Source organism: Periplaneta americana, chromosome 14 (assembly GCF_040183065.1).
Source record: "Periplaneta americana isolate PAMFEO1 chromosome 14, P.americana_PAMFEO1_priV1, whole genome shotgun sequence".
Classification (NCBI taxonomy): domain Eukaryota; kingdom Metazoa; phylum Arthropoda; class Insecta; order Blattodea; family Blattidae; genus Periplaneta; species Periplaneta americana.
Genome location: NC_091130.1, coordinates 159,274,788 through 159,289,623, shown reverse-complemented (window position 1 = coordinate 159,289,623; position 14,836 = coordinate 159,274,788). Strand labels below are relative to the sequence as shown.

At 35.3% G+C, this 14,836-nt stretch overlaps 1 protein-coding gene across 7 annotated transcripts in view; it reads left to right on the top strand.

The window, feature by feature from the left end:
* Positions 1-13,761, top strand: part of frc (fringe connection) — a 267,265-nt gene extending 253,504 nt beyond the window's left edge. For 6 of the 7 annotated variants that reach the window (XM_069846482.1, XM_069846483.1, XM_069846485.1 and 3 more), the window contains one exon: positions 1,104-13,726. In XM_069846482.1, coding sequence (XP_069702583.1) covers positions 1,104-1,630 — 527 coding nt within the window. In that variant the 3' untranslated portion in view covers positions 1,631-13,726. Of the gene's footprint in view, positions 1-1,103 lie in introns of all 7 variants that reach the window. The other variant, XM_069846480.1, reaches the window with a different exon arrangement.
* The last annotated feature ends 1,075 nt before the right edge of the window (positions 13,762-14,836 follow it).

Here is a 14,836-nt window from a genome sequence, read left to right as displayed (position 1 = left end):
TTGGCAACCCTCCTGTTTGGAACTACGCTACAGAAAATTTAAAAAATGAATTATATCATCAGCAATTATGCTCAGACTGTGTTGTGTATTTAATAACAAATAATTTATTTTCATCACATCTAACACTAAAATATATCCAGACAATAAAAGTATCATTGGCACATTTGGGTGGTAGCAAAAGTTTCAACAAAACCGATATCAAAAATGCTGCGGCCGCAACCCTGAGAACCCTGTTCACACATCGCTACTTTTAACCTGCGCGCAGCATGGAAAAGTAGCGGGCAGCAGGTTCGGCAGCCGCTACTTTTCGGTTTGCACCGTTGTTCACATGTCGCAGTGCGAGAGTTGCGCAGTTTTTTGTACTGCAGCGCTGCAAGAGTAGCGACGTGTGACCGTACCTTTACCTAGAACAGCTGGAAATGTATTAACAAGCACTTGAAGTAGTTCTTGTGTGCTGTTCTTCTGCCCCTCCTTTGCCGCAATATGTGCAGTCGCTCTTGAATGTTGTTCAAGTTGAAATTTGCTTTCATATTAGCAAACTTGACAGTATTCGACTACACCACTGTTATCTGACACCCACATCTACTGCTGCACTTTTCTTCAGGGATTTTCAGTAAAGGAACAATTTTTTATGTGGATTGTTAAAGAAAAAAGTAACACATTAACTGAAGATAATTCTCTCAAGACCAACCTTCTCAGTACTGTCTGAGGAAAATCACTCTTTTCCTTCTTTCGAAATAGCCGAGTGACCTGCTTTTGTTGTAAGTGGCAAAAGGAAAGTGCCATTATTCAGAGTAAAAGTAGCAACTGGCAAGGGATGTTCAAAATACAGGGAAATCGATTTTGTTAGAGAGTATTGAAATTGTCCTTAATTTTAAATATATATCCCGAAATATGCTTTTACATTTAGAATATGCAATAGCCCTCGAAATATGCATTTTCAAAAAATCTGGGGCCTACTCATATCACATTGTTTTGTTACGTGACAATGTAAGTACGATAGAACCACTTTGTGGATAATAGGTCAACACACAAAACCTGGTGATTGCCTACGTGTTGGTGGGCATTGCTGTGGATTAACACTGGCTTATCTTGCCTGCTAGGTGCCGTGGTTGCAGCAAGCAATGATCTGGCCTTCAGCCCCATGGGCTACACACTAGTGCTTCTGAACGACGCATTCACAGCTGCAAACGGTGTGTGTATGAAGTCAAAACTGGACTCTGCAGAGCTTGGTAAACATGGAGTCATGTTCTACAACGCATTGTTCATGCTGGTTCCCGCGATTGCCTTGGCCTGGATCACGGGGGACCTGGATCGAGCCTCAGCTTTCCCTGGTTGGACTGACGTCTTCTTCCTGGCACAGTTCACGGCATCGTGCGTGATGGGTTGCGTGCTGATGTACACCATAATCCTCTGCACAATGCATAATTCTGCACTGACGACAACAGTCATCGGCTGTCTCAAGAATATCTGCATCACCTATCTGGGCATGATGATCGGTGGTGATTATATATTCTCGTGGGTGAACTTTGCTGGTATAAATATCAGTGTTGCAGGAAGTCTGCTTTACTCCTGGATCACGTTCAAACGTCCAGAAAAACCTGCATCCAAAGAAACGCTCACTGTTTAGCATTCGAAGTACAATTAGTAGTAAGTGTGAGAGTGAGTGGATGAGTGCGTGAGTGAGTGAGAAGCCGCGCAAGGAAGAGAGTTCCTGAGCCCATGTTGGACTTTTATAAGCCATCCATTTTTTACAGTTGGCAAAACATTCGATAATTCTTGAGCCTAGTCAGAAACTTAGTGTCTACCCCACTAGAACTGTAAGGATCCAGCATAGTGATAGACAACAGAGTTAGCCTTGTCTCAAATCTCTACCTGTAGAGTAAAAATTCCCAAAGTTTTTTTTTTTTTTTTAATTAAATATGATCTTGCTCTTGTTGCACAATTACAATTAAGTGGACCAGAGTTTCATGAAGCAGTATCTCCAACTTTCCATGTCAGAGATTCCTTATACTAATATGCATTACAAGAGCGGTATGTTGAAGTTTTCATGTTCGAGGAAAAGTTTGAAAAAGCGAAACGTAGTTGAGCTTTTTTAATTTCCGAGAATTGAAAGAAAACATACCGCTCGTGTATCGTACATTATTTTGTGCGAAGATCGTTTATTACATACCTGAAAGAGGAATTTCTAATTAGTTGCAATGAAATCTCCATCTTGGTTTCTGTTCAGTGATGGCAAATTTGCAAAACAAAAATATCTATATTCAACATTGTTGCTATAAAATGTTTTCTGTGTTTACTACACTCCAGCAGGCCGTGATATACTTCTGTCTTTTTTTTCCCCCAGCCTATAAATGCGAACTTAAAACAAACGGTAAGGTTATGTAATGATTTATTTTTCATTTTAACAATATTATTTATGTAACATAATGCAGTAACTTTAGTGGAGTTGTAGAGTTTACTTAATTTTTGCAAATATTTAAAAACAATAATTAACAGTGCAATTTAGGTGAAATTGCAGTGGTAAGTTTCCAATTTATAATTATTACTATGTTGAACATCTCTAAAAATAATACGTTAAAAGCCTAAAGCAGTAAAATCAATATGTCACTTAAGCGGTAAGAAGAGGGAAATTATGTGTGTTAGGTTGGGAATACTGAATGTGGAATTTTAGACTTTCTGCAGATTGGTTTTGTGTGGAAACCAAGCAAATATGCACGATCTCGCACAAAATTATTTTTCACCTCTGTCCTCAGTTCTCAGTAGTTCGGGTATTTACAACTAAAGTTATTTTCCCATTCATTAGTTATATGTTGTCCTTTCCCAAATAACATGAATGTATGTATAGCTACTTAAGAACATTTTCAGTCCTTCGTCCTAATAGTGTATGCAGACTCTGAGGCTTCAAGGACATACTCGCAATAATTCACTAGGCATAACTTATTCATAGAATGTGCAGTCCTCCCTTGATTTGAATTACTAGTAGCATTCTCGCTATTTTTGACATTACAGAGTATCATGCTATTGATTTTATGATCAGGAATAAAGTTTACAAGCCAGCTGGCAATATCACTACTTTTCAGAATATTGTTATGGACAATTACGGGATTTGTCACATCATGTAAATGCAGTAGAACCTGCTAATCGGAACATACAAAAAAAAAAAAAAAGAGTATCTGAAGTGAATTGGATAGTTAAAATGTTTCTTTAGGCCTATATAAATTGATTTATTGAGATATGACTTGCTTCTGCTCCTGTCCTTCACTTAGTTGTCATCAGAGATCCTGTGTGTACATATATGATATCGAAGAGCCATGAATTTAAATATATTTTATATTGATAATTAAGGGTGCTACTGAACATGAGTATTTTAGGGATTTCTCAATTTGTGTAAAAGACTTTATTATGTGTCCTCTTGTAAGTTTTTACTTTGTTAGCCCTTACATTTGATGCATAGAAATTTTGTATGTGTGCGTGCGTGCATTTTAGTGCCATCTGTAGCTTTTCTGTAGAAAATTGATTGAAAATACATTTTAGAACAAAACTTGTATCAAAATTGTAAAGTATTTAAACTGGTCTGGTGTTACTGTGATCATGGAATAGCATGTTTAGATTGTTACTTTATTTTTGCATATAATTTTAATTTTGTTGCTGTTACAAATTTGTGTCTGTAGATTGGACTCGTTTTATTCTACATTAGTATATTATTTAAATTATTGCACATTAATGCCAAGGAAAAAAGGGTTAAACACTAAATTCAGCAAGTTGAAATTAAGGTTATAAAGATTGTAATGTTTGTAAATTTGTAACTAGATAGATGTTTAATGTAAGTTGTTGTTGTATTAGTGGAGTATATGGAAGGAAGAGCAGAGGATAAATAAGCATAGTAATACAAATTCTAAGTTATATAATTCAGTACATTCTTTATGATATGCTTGTTTGAGTCTCAAGAGCTTTTGCACATTTTGTTTGAACAAAGTCCAGAGTTCCAAAAAACACATTATTTTAATACAGTATGAATTTTTAAGATTGTGAATTACTGGACGCATTTGTATCAGTAATTCCAGTATTTTGTTCAGCTCTCGTTTTCTATTGTGATTGTGTTACATATAGAGTGTGTCAAAGTAATTCAGCAATTCTTGTGAAGAATGTTGTCCTTCGCCATAATGTAAGGTGTAATTATTGTATTATTGGTGACTTATCAAATATTAGGTATAGATGTAAGATATAAACTTTAGAATCGACTTCAACATTTTTGGAATTTATTACGCTGTTGATATAAATGTAAAATAATTAAAATAATCCCTGTTAAATTACTTGAAAATGTATATTACGTATTTATTGAATTGAACGTTTTCTCGTGTACCGTATTGTTCGTAAAGGAATAGAAATCTGTTTCATTTCCATGAAAGAAGTGATCTCATTTCGGATGTAATAATTATGAGTGAATAATGGACATAGGAAATAACTTCTTCTTCTTTTTCTTCTTCTTCTCCAAGCTTTAAGCCTTTTAAGGCTTGTTGCAGCTCCAAATTATTTGTACTCATGGACTAAGCCATCATTTCTTAGGTCTACCGATGTTTCTCCTCCCTTTAGGTATATAATGCATAATTTGTTTGGGATATCTATCTTCACCCATTCTCTCTACTTGTTCCAGCCATTTTTGTCTATAATTTACTATCTGTTCATTTATATTATAAATTTGTAATTGGTTTCTTATATTTTCATTTCTAAGTCTGTCTCTTCTTGTTACGCCCAGTACCGACCTCAGAAACCTCATCTCTGTTGCCTGTAATCTACTTTTATCTCTAGATGACATTGTCCATGTCTCATTGCCATATAGCGCTCCTGGGATTGCCATAGGAAATAACTATAGTATGTTAATCTATCAAGCAACATAGTTCTGTTTGTCTGCTGATCCAGCATGGGTTTGATTCCTGTTTGGGATGATTACCTAGTTGGGTTCTACCTGAAATTTTAGGTTTTTACACAAACTCCAGCCAAATGCTATCTTACTAACACAATTCCATCAACACTAAGACTGAAAAATTATTTATGAACAAATCTGAAGTATTCTGAAGGATATTTAATCCGTCTCAAATAACAAAATGTAAGACTGCAAAATTAACTAGCTCGTGAAGTAGAATGCTGTTTCGCAATAGAAAATAATGTAGAGATAGAGATCGTGAACTGTGAAGTCTAATCTCTTCTCTTTTATTTTCAGGTTTTAAGACATTAGAAACAAATTGACAGTATTGGCTTACCATTGTCAAAATATTGCACATTGAAGGAAACTGCCAACATTTGAAAGGCAGGGAAAGATTTCTTGAGAAGTCCGGAATGTTGATATGATCGAACTGGTGATGTCAGCAGTATTGCTATAGTCCCGTCGCTCTAATTTCCGGCAGCCAATCATGTTGCCAGTCGGCTACATTTAAACGTGTGTGTCTTATGATTCACTGATGCATTTCCTAAGGCTTGATAAATACTTAATATAATCGCCCGCCATTTGGCTCTTTCGTTGGGTTCGCAGAAAGCACATGAGGACGTTATTTGCCGCTCATTTATTTGCTGAATTACAGTGCGTTTGATTTATTATCATAGGAGCTACGACATGATAATGTTTAACGGTGTGGCAAATAGATCCCTCATCTGGTAGTTCGGCAACGAAAGAACAAAAATGACGAATGATACTATCTGCCTAGACTTTATAGAGCCTTCACTTCCTAAGACGTAAGCAAAGAGGAGGAGTCACGTCGGGAATAACAGCGTCGCGACTATAGCTCCAGCACATTTTACATATGCAGTATGCTATTGAAAGCTTGTATACGAATTTATCAACCAGTAAATATTATTCTCAATCAAAGTGCAGTGAAAATTATTGTTATATTTTTATACCTGATCATGTGTGTACTGTAGGCTAATAACTTCTGCTCAGAAGTTTCTAGAGTTCTGAAGATTGCTTCGAAGGTTTTTCAGAGTAAAAAGTTGGGGCTGAGTATTAGTCGCTTACCCCTTCAGCCGGACCAAGTTAATGATTTTCGTCGAAAATGTTTGAGAAGAACGCTTCGTGAGGACTTCTTTAAGAAATGGAGTGAACTTCCTGGAAAAGGGAAGGGTGTTACATTTTATTCCCACTGGAAGAAAGGGAATGCATGGATTTCCAACAAGAAGGGTCTCTCCTGCAGCCAATGGACTGAAGCGATCAGAATGGCTGCAACATTGCAGAAGATGCGATGAGCAAGAAACCTTAGCCCATGTGCTGGGTTTTTGACGGAAGGGAGAATTACTGAGAATTGACCGTCATAATAAAATTCGCTCCATGATTGCCAATGAACTTCGCCGGGCTGATAAGTATGAGGTGTACGAGGAAATTGGGTGCCTTTCTGCTGACGGTTCAACTCGAAGAGCAGATATCATTGTTATAGACCGAAAAAGAATTGTGAACTTATTCTCGATCCCACAGTCCGTTTTGAGAACAGCGAGGAACAGCCTAGAGAAGTCTGCAAAGAAAAACGGGCAATTTATCTGCCATGCTGCAGCAATTTGGGGACCAAATATAACATCAAGACATTGGACGTTTTAGGAATTATGACTGGGGCTAGAGGCACAATCCCACGGGAGTCCTTAGAAGTCTTTCGAAAATTAAAAGTTCCTGACGGCACCCTGGACATGATATCCTCCACTGCACTGCAGTCATTGATTAGCATAATTAATCATCACTTATATTCTTTGTAAAATGTAATTTGTCTTGTAGCGTAAATTGTTTGTTACATCTATACTAATAATAAATCTGTAGCCGAAATTTTTCTGGTAATTTTCGATTTTCCAAAAATAATTGGTCCTAACATACATAATTAACTGCCCTGAAACCGAAAATAGCTTTTTTTTAATTTTTGTGTGTATGTCCTCTGTCTGTCTGGATGTTTGTTACCTTTTCACGCGATAATGGCTGAACCGATCTACATGAAAATTGGAATATAAATTAAGTTCGTTGTAACTTAGAATTTAGGCTATATGGCATTCAAAATATTTTATTTAAAAGTGGGGTTATAAGGGGGCCTGAATTAAATAAGTCGAAATATCTCCCTTATTATTAATTTTCATGAAAAATATTACATAACAAAAGTTTCTTTAAAAATAATTTCCGATAAGTTTTATTCCATGCAAAATTTTTATAGGACTGATATATAATGAGATAAATGAGTTTCAAAATTACAATAACAACGCCATCTAAAGCGGTGTAATGAAATAAAAAACAAATGACTTCGTCTATAAGGGGCCTTGGACAACAACTATCGAAAGATATGAAGCATATGGTAGCCTACAGAGAATGTTTCTGTGTTTGTATGAAGTAATATCAGAAGCTAAATTAACCGATTTGTATAATTAATTATTAATTCACCATTGGAAAGTGTAGTTTCTCTAGATGGACATAATGTATAATGTTATTACAGTAACTTCTGAGTGAATCGAGGACAGGTAAGATTAAAATAGCTTCTTATGCACAGAAAACTTCATAGGCATTCGTTTCCTGTATTTCCTAAAATAATTTTTATGACCAAATGAGTGCTCTCTGGATCAAAATGATCGCATTTTAATTTTTTTAATACAATTTAAATTAAGTAACATATTAAACGATATATCCTTCTATCAAACACGAATGTTCCCTGGATCAAATGTTCTGTTTTAATTATGTAATTACTTTATATTTATTTCTAACTGGTGCTGCGGAGCGCACGGGTACGGCTAGTTTCCAATAAATTTCTCCATGATAGCCTACCTAACTAGGGTTTCTATTAAAGAAAAAATTGAATTAAATATAAATATCCATTTAGAATTGATTGGGAGGCCGATTATTAAACCCTGGTTGGGACGGCTATCAACTATCTATTTAACAGAACTTCGTTTGAGTTTTTTTCCTTATTGAAGTAAATATCTTCTTTCTTCTAATATTATATACTGGTTTTTAATTTTCAATATATCTTGTATTTAAAGAGTAATTTATTATAAAATGAAAATGTTGACTTGTACTCAGATATTCATGTACGCCCTTTGACACGGAAAATGATCGATCTCCTGTAGCTGGAATTTGTCTAAGTGTCGTTCAGGTTCACATGAGGAAATATTAAGCATCAAGTCGTAGCAGTGACGTATGTGTTTGTCACGAAAAAACATATTCCCTACAAAGCCTTTATGACTTAGCAATAGAGCCCTTTCCTCTCGTTACAAAGACCGTGCTTCGAATCTCTCGTGTAAACACAGCACACACGATGATTTCCGAGCTATTCCGAGGTGGACCTTAGTTTCTGAACAGCGACCAATTTTGCGTGTCAAAGAGCGTACAATACACTAGCAAATGCGGGTCTGCTTTTACATAAAATAATTGCAGTGTTTGAAGTTCAGTCAAATTCATACAAGACATTAGCAAAATGTAGTTAGGTTGCAATCCTTACTTGCCAACATCACTGCAGAAGTTAATTTAATATCCCACCTTACGAACAAAGGACAGTATATTCTTTGCAAGAATTGTTTCCCGAATTTCTGCACTATAAATAGAATTTTGTCACAAATATTTTTAAGAATTCATAATTTTCTTTAAAAAGCTGCTTATAAATGAAGAGTCCACTGCAAGAATGATGGATTTCACTTTCTTGTCGAAAATGAACCAAGACTGTCAATGCAAAGCTTAAGACATTTAGGGCCATATTCATAGACATTCTTAGCGCGGGCTTCCTTCCGGTGGATGATCAGAGAACTAACATTTTTCGTATTCATAAACCAGTGTTAGTGATATGATATGAATCCTGTACAAGTAACCAGTCAATAGCCAGGGCTAGTTTAGCACGCTCGTAGCGCGGACTAGCGAAATGTCTATGCATAGCACCCATAGAATGTACATACAGAGTTATATGGCATTAACACTGATAGTCATTGTCCAGTAATGATTGGAAAATCACAGTTAAACTTTGAGTGCTAAGCATTTAAAACTTTCAATTCCTTCTCCTGACAAATGTATTCCAAATGACATCCATCATTCTTGCAGTGGACTCTTCAAATATTGTTGCAGAAATTAACTGAATGTTACACTTTATAAGGACAGGATATTCTTTCCAAGAATTTCCTCCTGAACTTGTGTAACAAAAATAGTACAATTTGTCACAAATATCTTTAAGGGTTCATAATTTTGTAATAGTTTAATTTGGAACATATTTTGCAATGATTTAACATGATTACATAAGTTAACTGAATAGTACGTCTTAGAAACAAAAGGTCATTGTATGTTCTTTCCAGAAATTGGCTCCCAATTTTCTGTACTGTAAATAATAGAATATATAATTTGTCACAAATGTCCTTAAGGTATCGTAATTTTTTTATGGTTTTATGTGGAATATACATACAGTCTGTATGCTAATACGTCATATTTTCTCACAAACTGAATTGAAATGGATTCGGCATCATATGTTGTTCAGCAAAAAACAATCGTGGTAACTGGAATTCATCCACGCACACAGATGTGCATCATCTACACGAATGCTAGTTGTTATACATATTTTGCACAAGTTTTTCTATTGTATTGTGTATTCATAATAATTAGAAAATACGCACAGAATGTGTTTACTATTTTCTGTGCGATCTTTTTGTGCACCATTGAACACATCTTCCATCAGCAGGTGGAGTTCTTTTGAAATGCAGATTCCCATGAACCGATATGCCATAGCTCGTAATTCGTGCCTGGACTGTACAGGTTCTCGGGAAATTATTATCATCAGTCTTGGGGCTAAATTTTGAGAGGCAAAAGATATTTCTCATATAAGTTTCTTTGATTTTTCTTATGGTCTTTAGACTTTTTATTCTCGCATGCTCTGTATCAGAAGTAGTGAATATGTGTATTTTGTACAGTGAAATGTCGTTATAAAGAACGCCAGTATTATGAAATTTTCTGTCCCCTGCCTTTTCTGTCCATTTTATTTGATGTTAAAATATTTCAATGCAATGAATTTCGTTTTTACGAAAAAGAAAATCAGTATATCGAAATAAAATTTTGCTCCCTTGGTGAGGAAAATCTATCTTTTTAACGAAAAATATTTTAAATATATGGTACAATTTCTTAGCAAGTAGGGACATTTTTATAATATAATAATATTGCAATTGCATAATGGCCATGTGGTCATTAAATATGTAGTTAATGATGTATGTCTACTATGATGCAGATGTCTCCTCTAATCTGGCAACATGGCTTCCCAAACAAATGACACCTTCTGTCTTACAAAGTGTTTCATAAATCTTGAATTTTTGTACTTTTCCTATGCCTTTCTTTTTTTAACTTTTTCATTTCAAACGCAATGCAAGTTCAGTTTTTTATTTTATTTAAGGATGTTTTCTAGGCCTACAGCAAAATATGCAGAATTTTATGCGTAAGTAGAGTAAATGAACTAACATGCTCTTTAGAAAAATAACCTATTTCGATACAACGAAGTAATTTCAGATCCCAGATATGTTGTCCTTCAGGTTAATCTTCTGACTTTCAGCTGGAGCTGTCATATACGTACATCAGTCAGCATACTTATGAATCATGTATGGTCTGTGGTGGAAATTTCTCGGAGCCGTGATTTTGGAACTATAGTCACAGTGACAAAGCACAGGTTTCAAATCACAACCACTAAAACACTATTTTGAATAGGATAGGGAAATTGTTTACTTCCTTCAGAAAGATTTTTATTTTTTTATCTGGCAATAATGTTAGAAGAACATTAGCTTTTGTTGGTACAACTTATAAATTCATTCAATAAAATTGTTGTCGATGGTGTGTCATTAAACAGTATAAGAAAGGACTTTTTGTGTGGCAATAATGTCTCAGATGCATTGGCCGTTATGTAAAGTACAACTTATAAATTCACTGATTAAATTTCCAACTTCTTTGCTGTGTTAATATTTAGGATTTATCTTGGCTGACTAGTTTCGAAGTCTTGTGCTTCATTGTTCAAAGCCTAGTGGAGATCCCTAAGCAGAGCACATCACAAACTCCAATCACAGCTACAGCAACATAGGCAACGACATGAAAATACTACACATCCTGCCAACATAACAGACAACATCATAAGAAAGAGTAAACAAATTTCTAGCGCAATAATTAACAATAGATCCCTATTAGAAACAACAACAACCAAATTTCTTGGCTTAAAAATCGATAATGTGTTAAATTGGAAAAATCATATTAAAGAAATTACCCCCAAACTAAATTCAGCATGTTTTGCTATTAGATCTATGCAAAAGAAAGTAAATATCAATACCTTAAAAACAATTTACTTTGCATACTTCCACTCGGTAATGAGTTTTGGAATAATATTCTGGGGAAATTCCACAGATAGTAACAGTATATTCCTATTACATTAGAATAATAGTAGGTGCCAAATCTAGGGAATCGTGTAGGACTATTTAAAAAAAACTACAAATAATGCCCATGGCTTGTCAGTATATCTTTTCATTAATAATCTTCCTCATATGTAATCGTGAAAACTTTGTAACTAATTCAACAGTTCATAGCATAAATACACGTCAAAAAAAATGACTTTCATACTCCATCGGCAAGTCTATCGTGCTATCAAAAAGGAGTGCGTTATATGGCAGTAAAAATTTTTAATAGCCTCAAAACATAAGATTATTTAGGGCCAAATTAAAGTACCTAATTTCTCACGCCTTCTATTCTGTAGGTGAATTCAAGACACTCAATAACGCTTCATGAAATTGATACTAAAACTTTGTGTTGTACTAGTAGACTATATTGTAAATCTCATCTGTATATATTTGATCTAGACTGTGACTATAAATTAAGACTTTATAATAGCATTAAATTTTTTGACTTGTTCCATATTCTAGCTGTAAGCAATGTATGAATACCATGGAATGTTAATAAATACAATACACTACAAAACAATACAATACACAAACAGAAGAACAAAACAAATACTTCACACTAACATACAAAAACAAGAACACACAAACTTGCATCATGATTCAAGAAACTGGCAAGACACACAAATAAATATAACTTAACAGGAGCTTGCAAACTATCATACAACAATTGCAACGACTTCTACATTGGACAGACTGGAAGATTATTTCAAACATGTTACAAGGAACATATCACAGCCATAACCAAACCACACAACAATTCAACCTACATAGAACACATCACAGCTACAGCAACATAGACAACAACATGAAAATACTACACATCCAGCCAGAAACCAGACTCTTGACACCCTAGAACAATATGAAATTTACAAACATACCACAAAATCTGTGCTTCATTGGCTGAGCATGATAATATCTTTGAAAAATATTGGAGTGCAAGAGGTCAAATGACTTTATTGTCAAACGCATGGCATTAGAAAACAACAACAATAATTTACAAACATACAAAAACACATCCCCAGCACATCCTGAACACTCAACTGATTTCAAAACATACACCCTTTTCGACACAATCGTGAACACACCCCACAACAGGAAACCAGAAAATAGTGCAGGATCTCCACTAGGCTTTGGACAATGAAGCACAAGACTTCGAAACTAGCCAGCTAAGGTAAATTCTAAATATTAACACAGTAAAGAAGTTGGAAATTTAATAAGTAATATATGTGTTTAGAAAAATGAAAATTATAAATTCATTTGACTGTTGTTGATAGACAGCCTTTGTGTTTCATTAAAGTCATTAAATGTAAACACAAACATTTTATAAGTTTCCAGGCTGTAGGCTATCAGTTGTAATGCTTACTATTCAGTAGTGGTTAATTACCTGAGTTCATCAGACCTGTGTGCTTTATGTACAATGGCAGACAAGTCGATCTTGTTATTGATGCTGTCGCCATGGTTACAGTTTAAATGTGAAGCAGTTGAAAGCTGTGATAAATGACGCAGACACGTTTTTAAATGTGTTGCTTCAAATTCTGTGAACTCCATGTAATTTCCAAGTTTTCATAAGACTCGTGTCATCTTCCAAATGAAATACGTAATTTCCTGGATGATGCAAAGCAGTCACCGTGCTAGATTTCATTCACTTTAGTTTGCTTATGTAGTAGTACAGAATTTCCATTCACATAATGACACAAGTGAAAGTGTGTTAGCATAACAGATTGTATTGTATTGTATTGCATTTAGTCCTTAATGCTCATTTTTTATTTTCCTTGTAATGTATATTTTTTTATTTTTGTAGAGAGGATGAGAGTGGCTGCGGTGCAGCTCACAGTTGCTTGGAGACCAATGGACTGGCTTTTTGAACTTAATTTTTAAGAATGTTGCACTACAGATCAATGTAAAATTTGTAAAGAATTTATTGCTGTGACTTTGTATTCTGTGAAAAATGACAGATGTCACTTCCTTAGATTGTACTCGTATGTATGCTGTGATGGGGCTGCAGAGCCAAGTCCATTTCTTAAAGATGATAGTAGTTTGTGCTGTTTGCTCGTAATGCATGATGTCCTTGGCACAGTCTTGCATGTGTGATTACAGCCCGTTTGACTCATTGCACTGCAATATTTTTGCCCTTCCAATGTTTCAGAATATCAATTTGCCAAATGGTAGTTATAGTGATTGTTACCAAAGGTAGACAATTCGTAGAACTGATGTTTTTGTATAGTATTAAGTGTTTAAACTGTCAACAACTGTAATAAAATGATTTTATTCTGTGAAGTAAATATTTATATATTGTGCTCGAGGTATATTAGGTTGATGCACAAGTTTTATTCGTCATCACAACCTGCTTTGTTTATCATTTGTCATTTGAAGTGTTGTGCTTGTGAGGCCTTGAATTTTGTGGATGTTTTGGACGACCCTGCCTTTTTCCCTACTTACCATTGTAGTTTACATGCTTCGTAAGTTGGCAATACCACACTTCCTCTGGTTGCTACACAAACAAAGCAAATCACAGTGCTGTTATATTCAGACAATGGATTTTCAGTCCCTACACAGCGGAAGTGTCACATCCCTTGTCCTAAGGAGGAAGAGCAGCAGTGAGTCCACTGACCTCCTTTTAACAGACATACTTACTTACTTACTTACTTACTTACTTACTGGCTTTTAAGGAACCCAGAGGTTCATTGCTGTCCTCACATAAGCCCGCCATTGGTCCCTATCCTGAGCAAGATTAATCCAGTCTCTACCATCATATCCCACCTCCCTCAAATCCATTTTAATATTATATTTCTATCTACGTCTTGGCCTCCCTAAAGGTCTTTTTCCACTCCGGCCTCCCAACTAACACTCTATATGCATTTCTGGATTCGCCCATACATGCTACATGCCCTGCCCATCTCAAATGTCTGGATTTAATGTTCCTAATTATGTCAGGTGAAGAATACAATGCGTGCAGTTCTGTGTTGTGTAACTTTCTCCATTCTCCTGTAACTTCATCCCTCTTAGCCCCAAATATTTTCCTAAGCACCTTATTCTCAAACACCCTTAACCTCTGTTCCTCTCTCAAAGTAAGAGTCCAAGTTTCACAACCATACAGAACAACCGGTAATATAACTGTTTTATAAATTCTAGCTTTCAGATTTTTCGACAGCAGACTGGATGATAAAAGCTTCTCAACCGAATAATAACAGGCATTTCCCATATTTATTCTGTGTTTAATTTGCTCCCGAGTACCATTTATATTTGTTACTGTTGCTCCCAGGTATTTGAACTTCTCCACCTCTTCAAAAGATAAATTTGCAATTTTTATATTTCCATTTCGTACAATATTCTCGTCACGAGACATAATCATGTACTTTGTCTTTTCGGGATTTACTTCCAAACCTATCTCTTTACTTGCTTCCAGTAAAATTCCCGT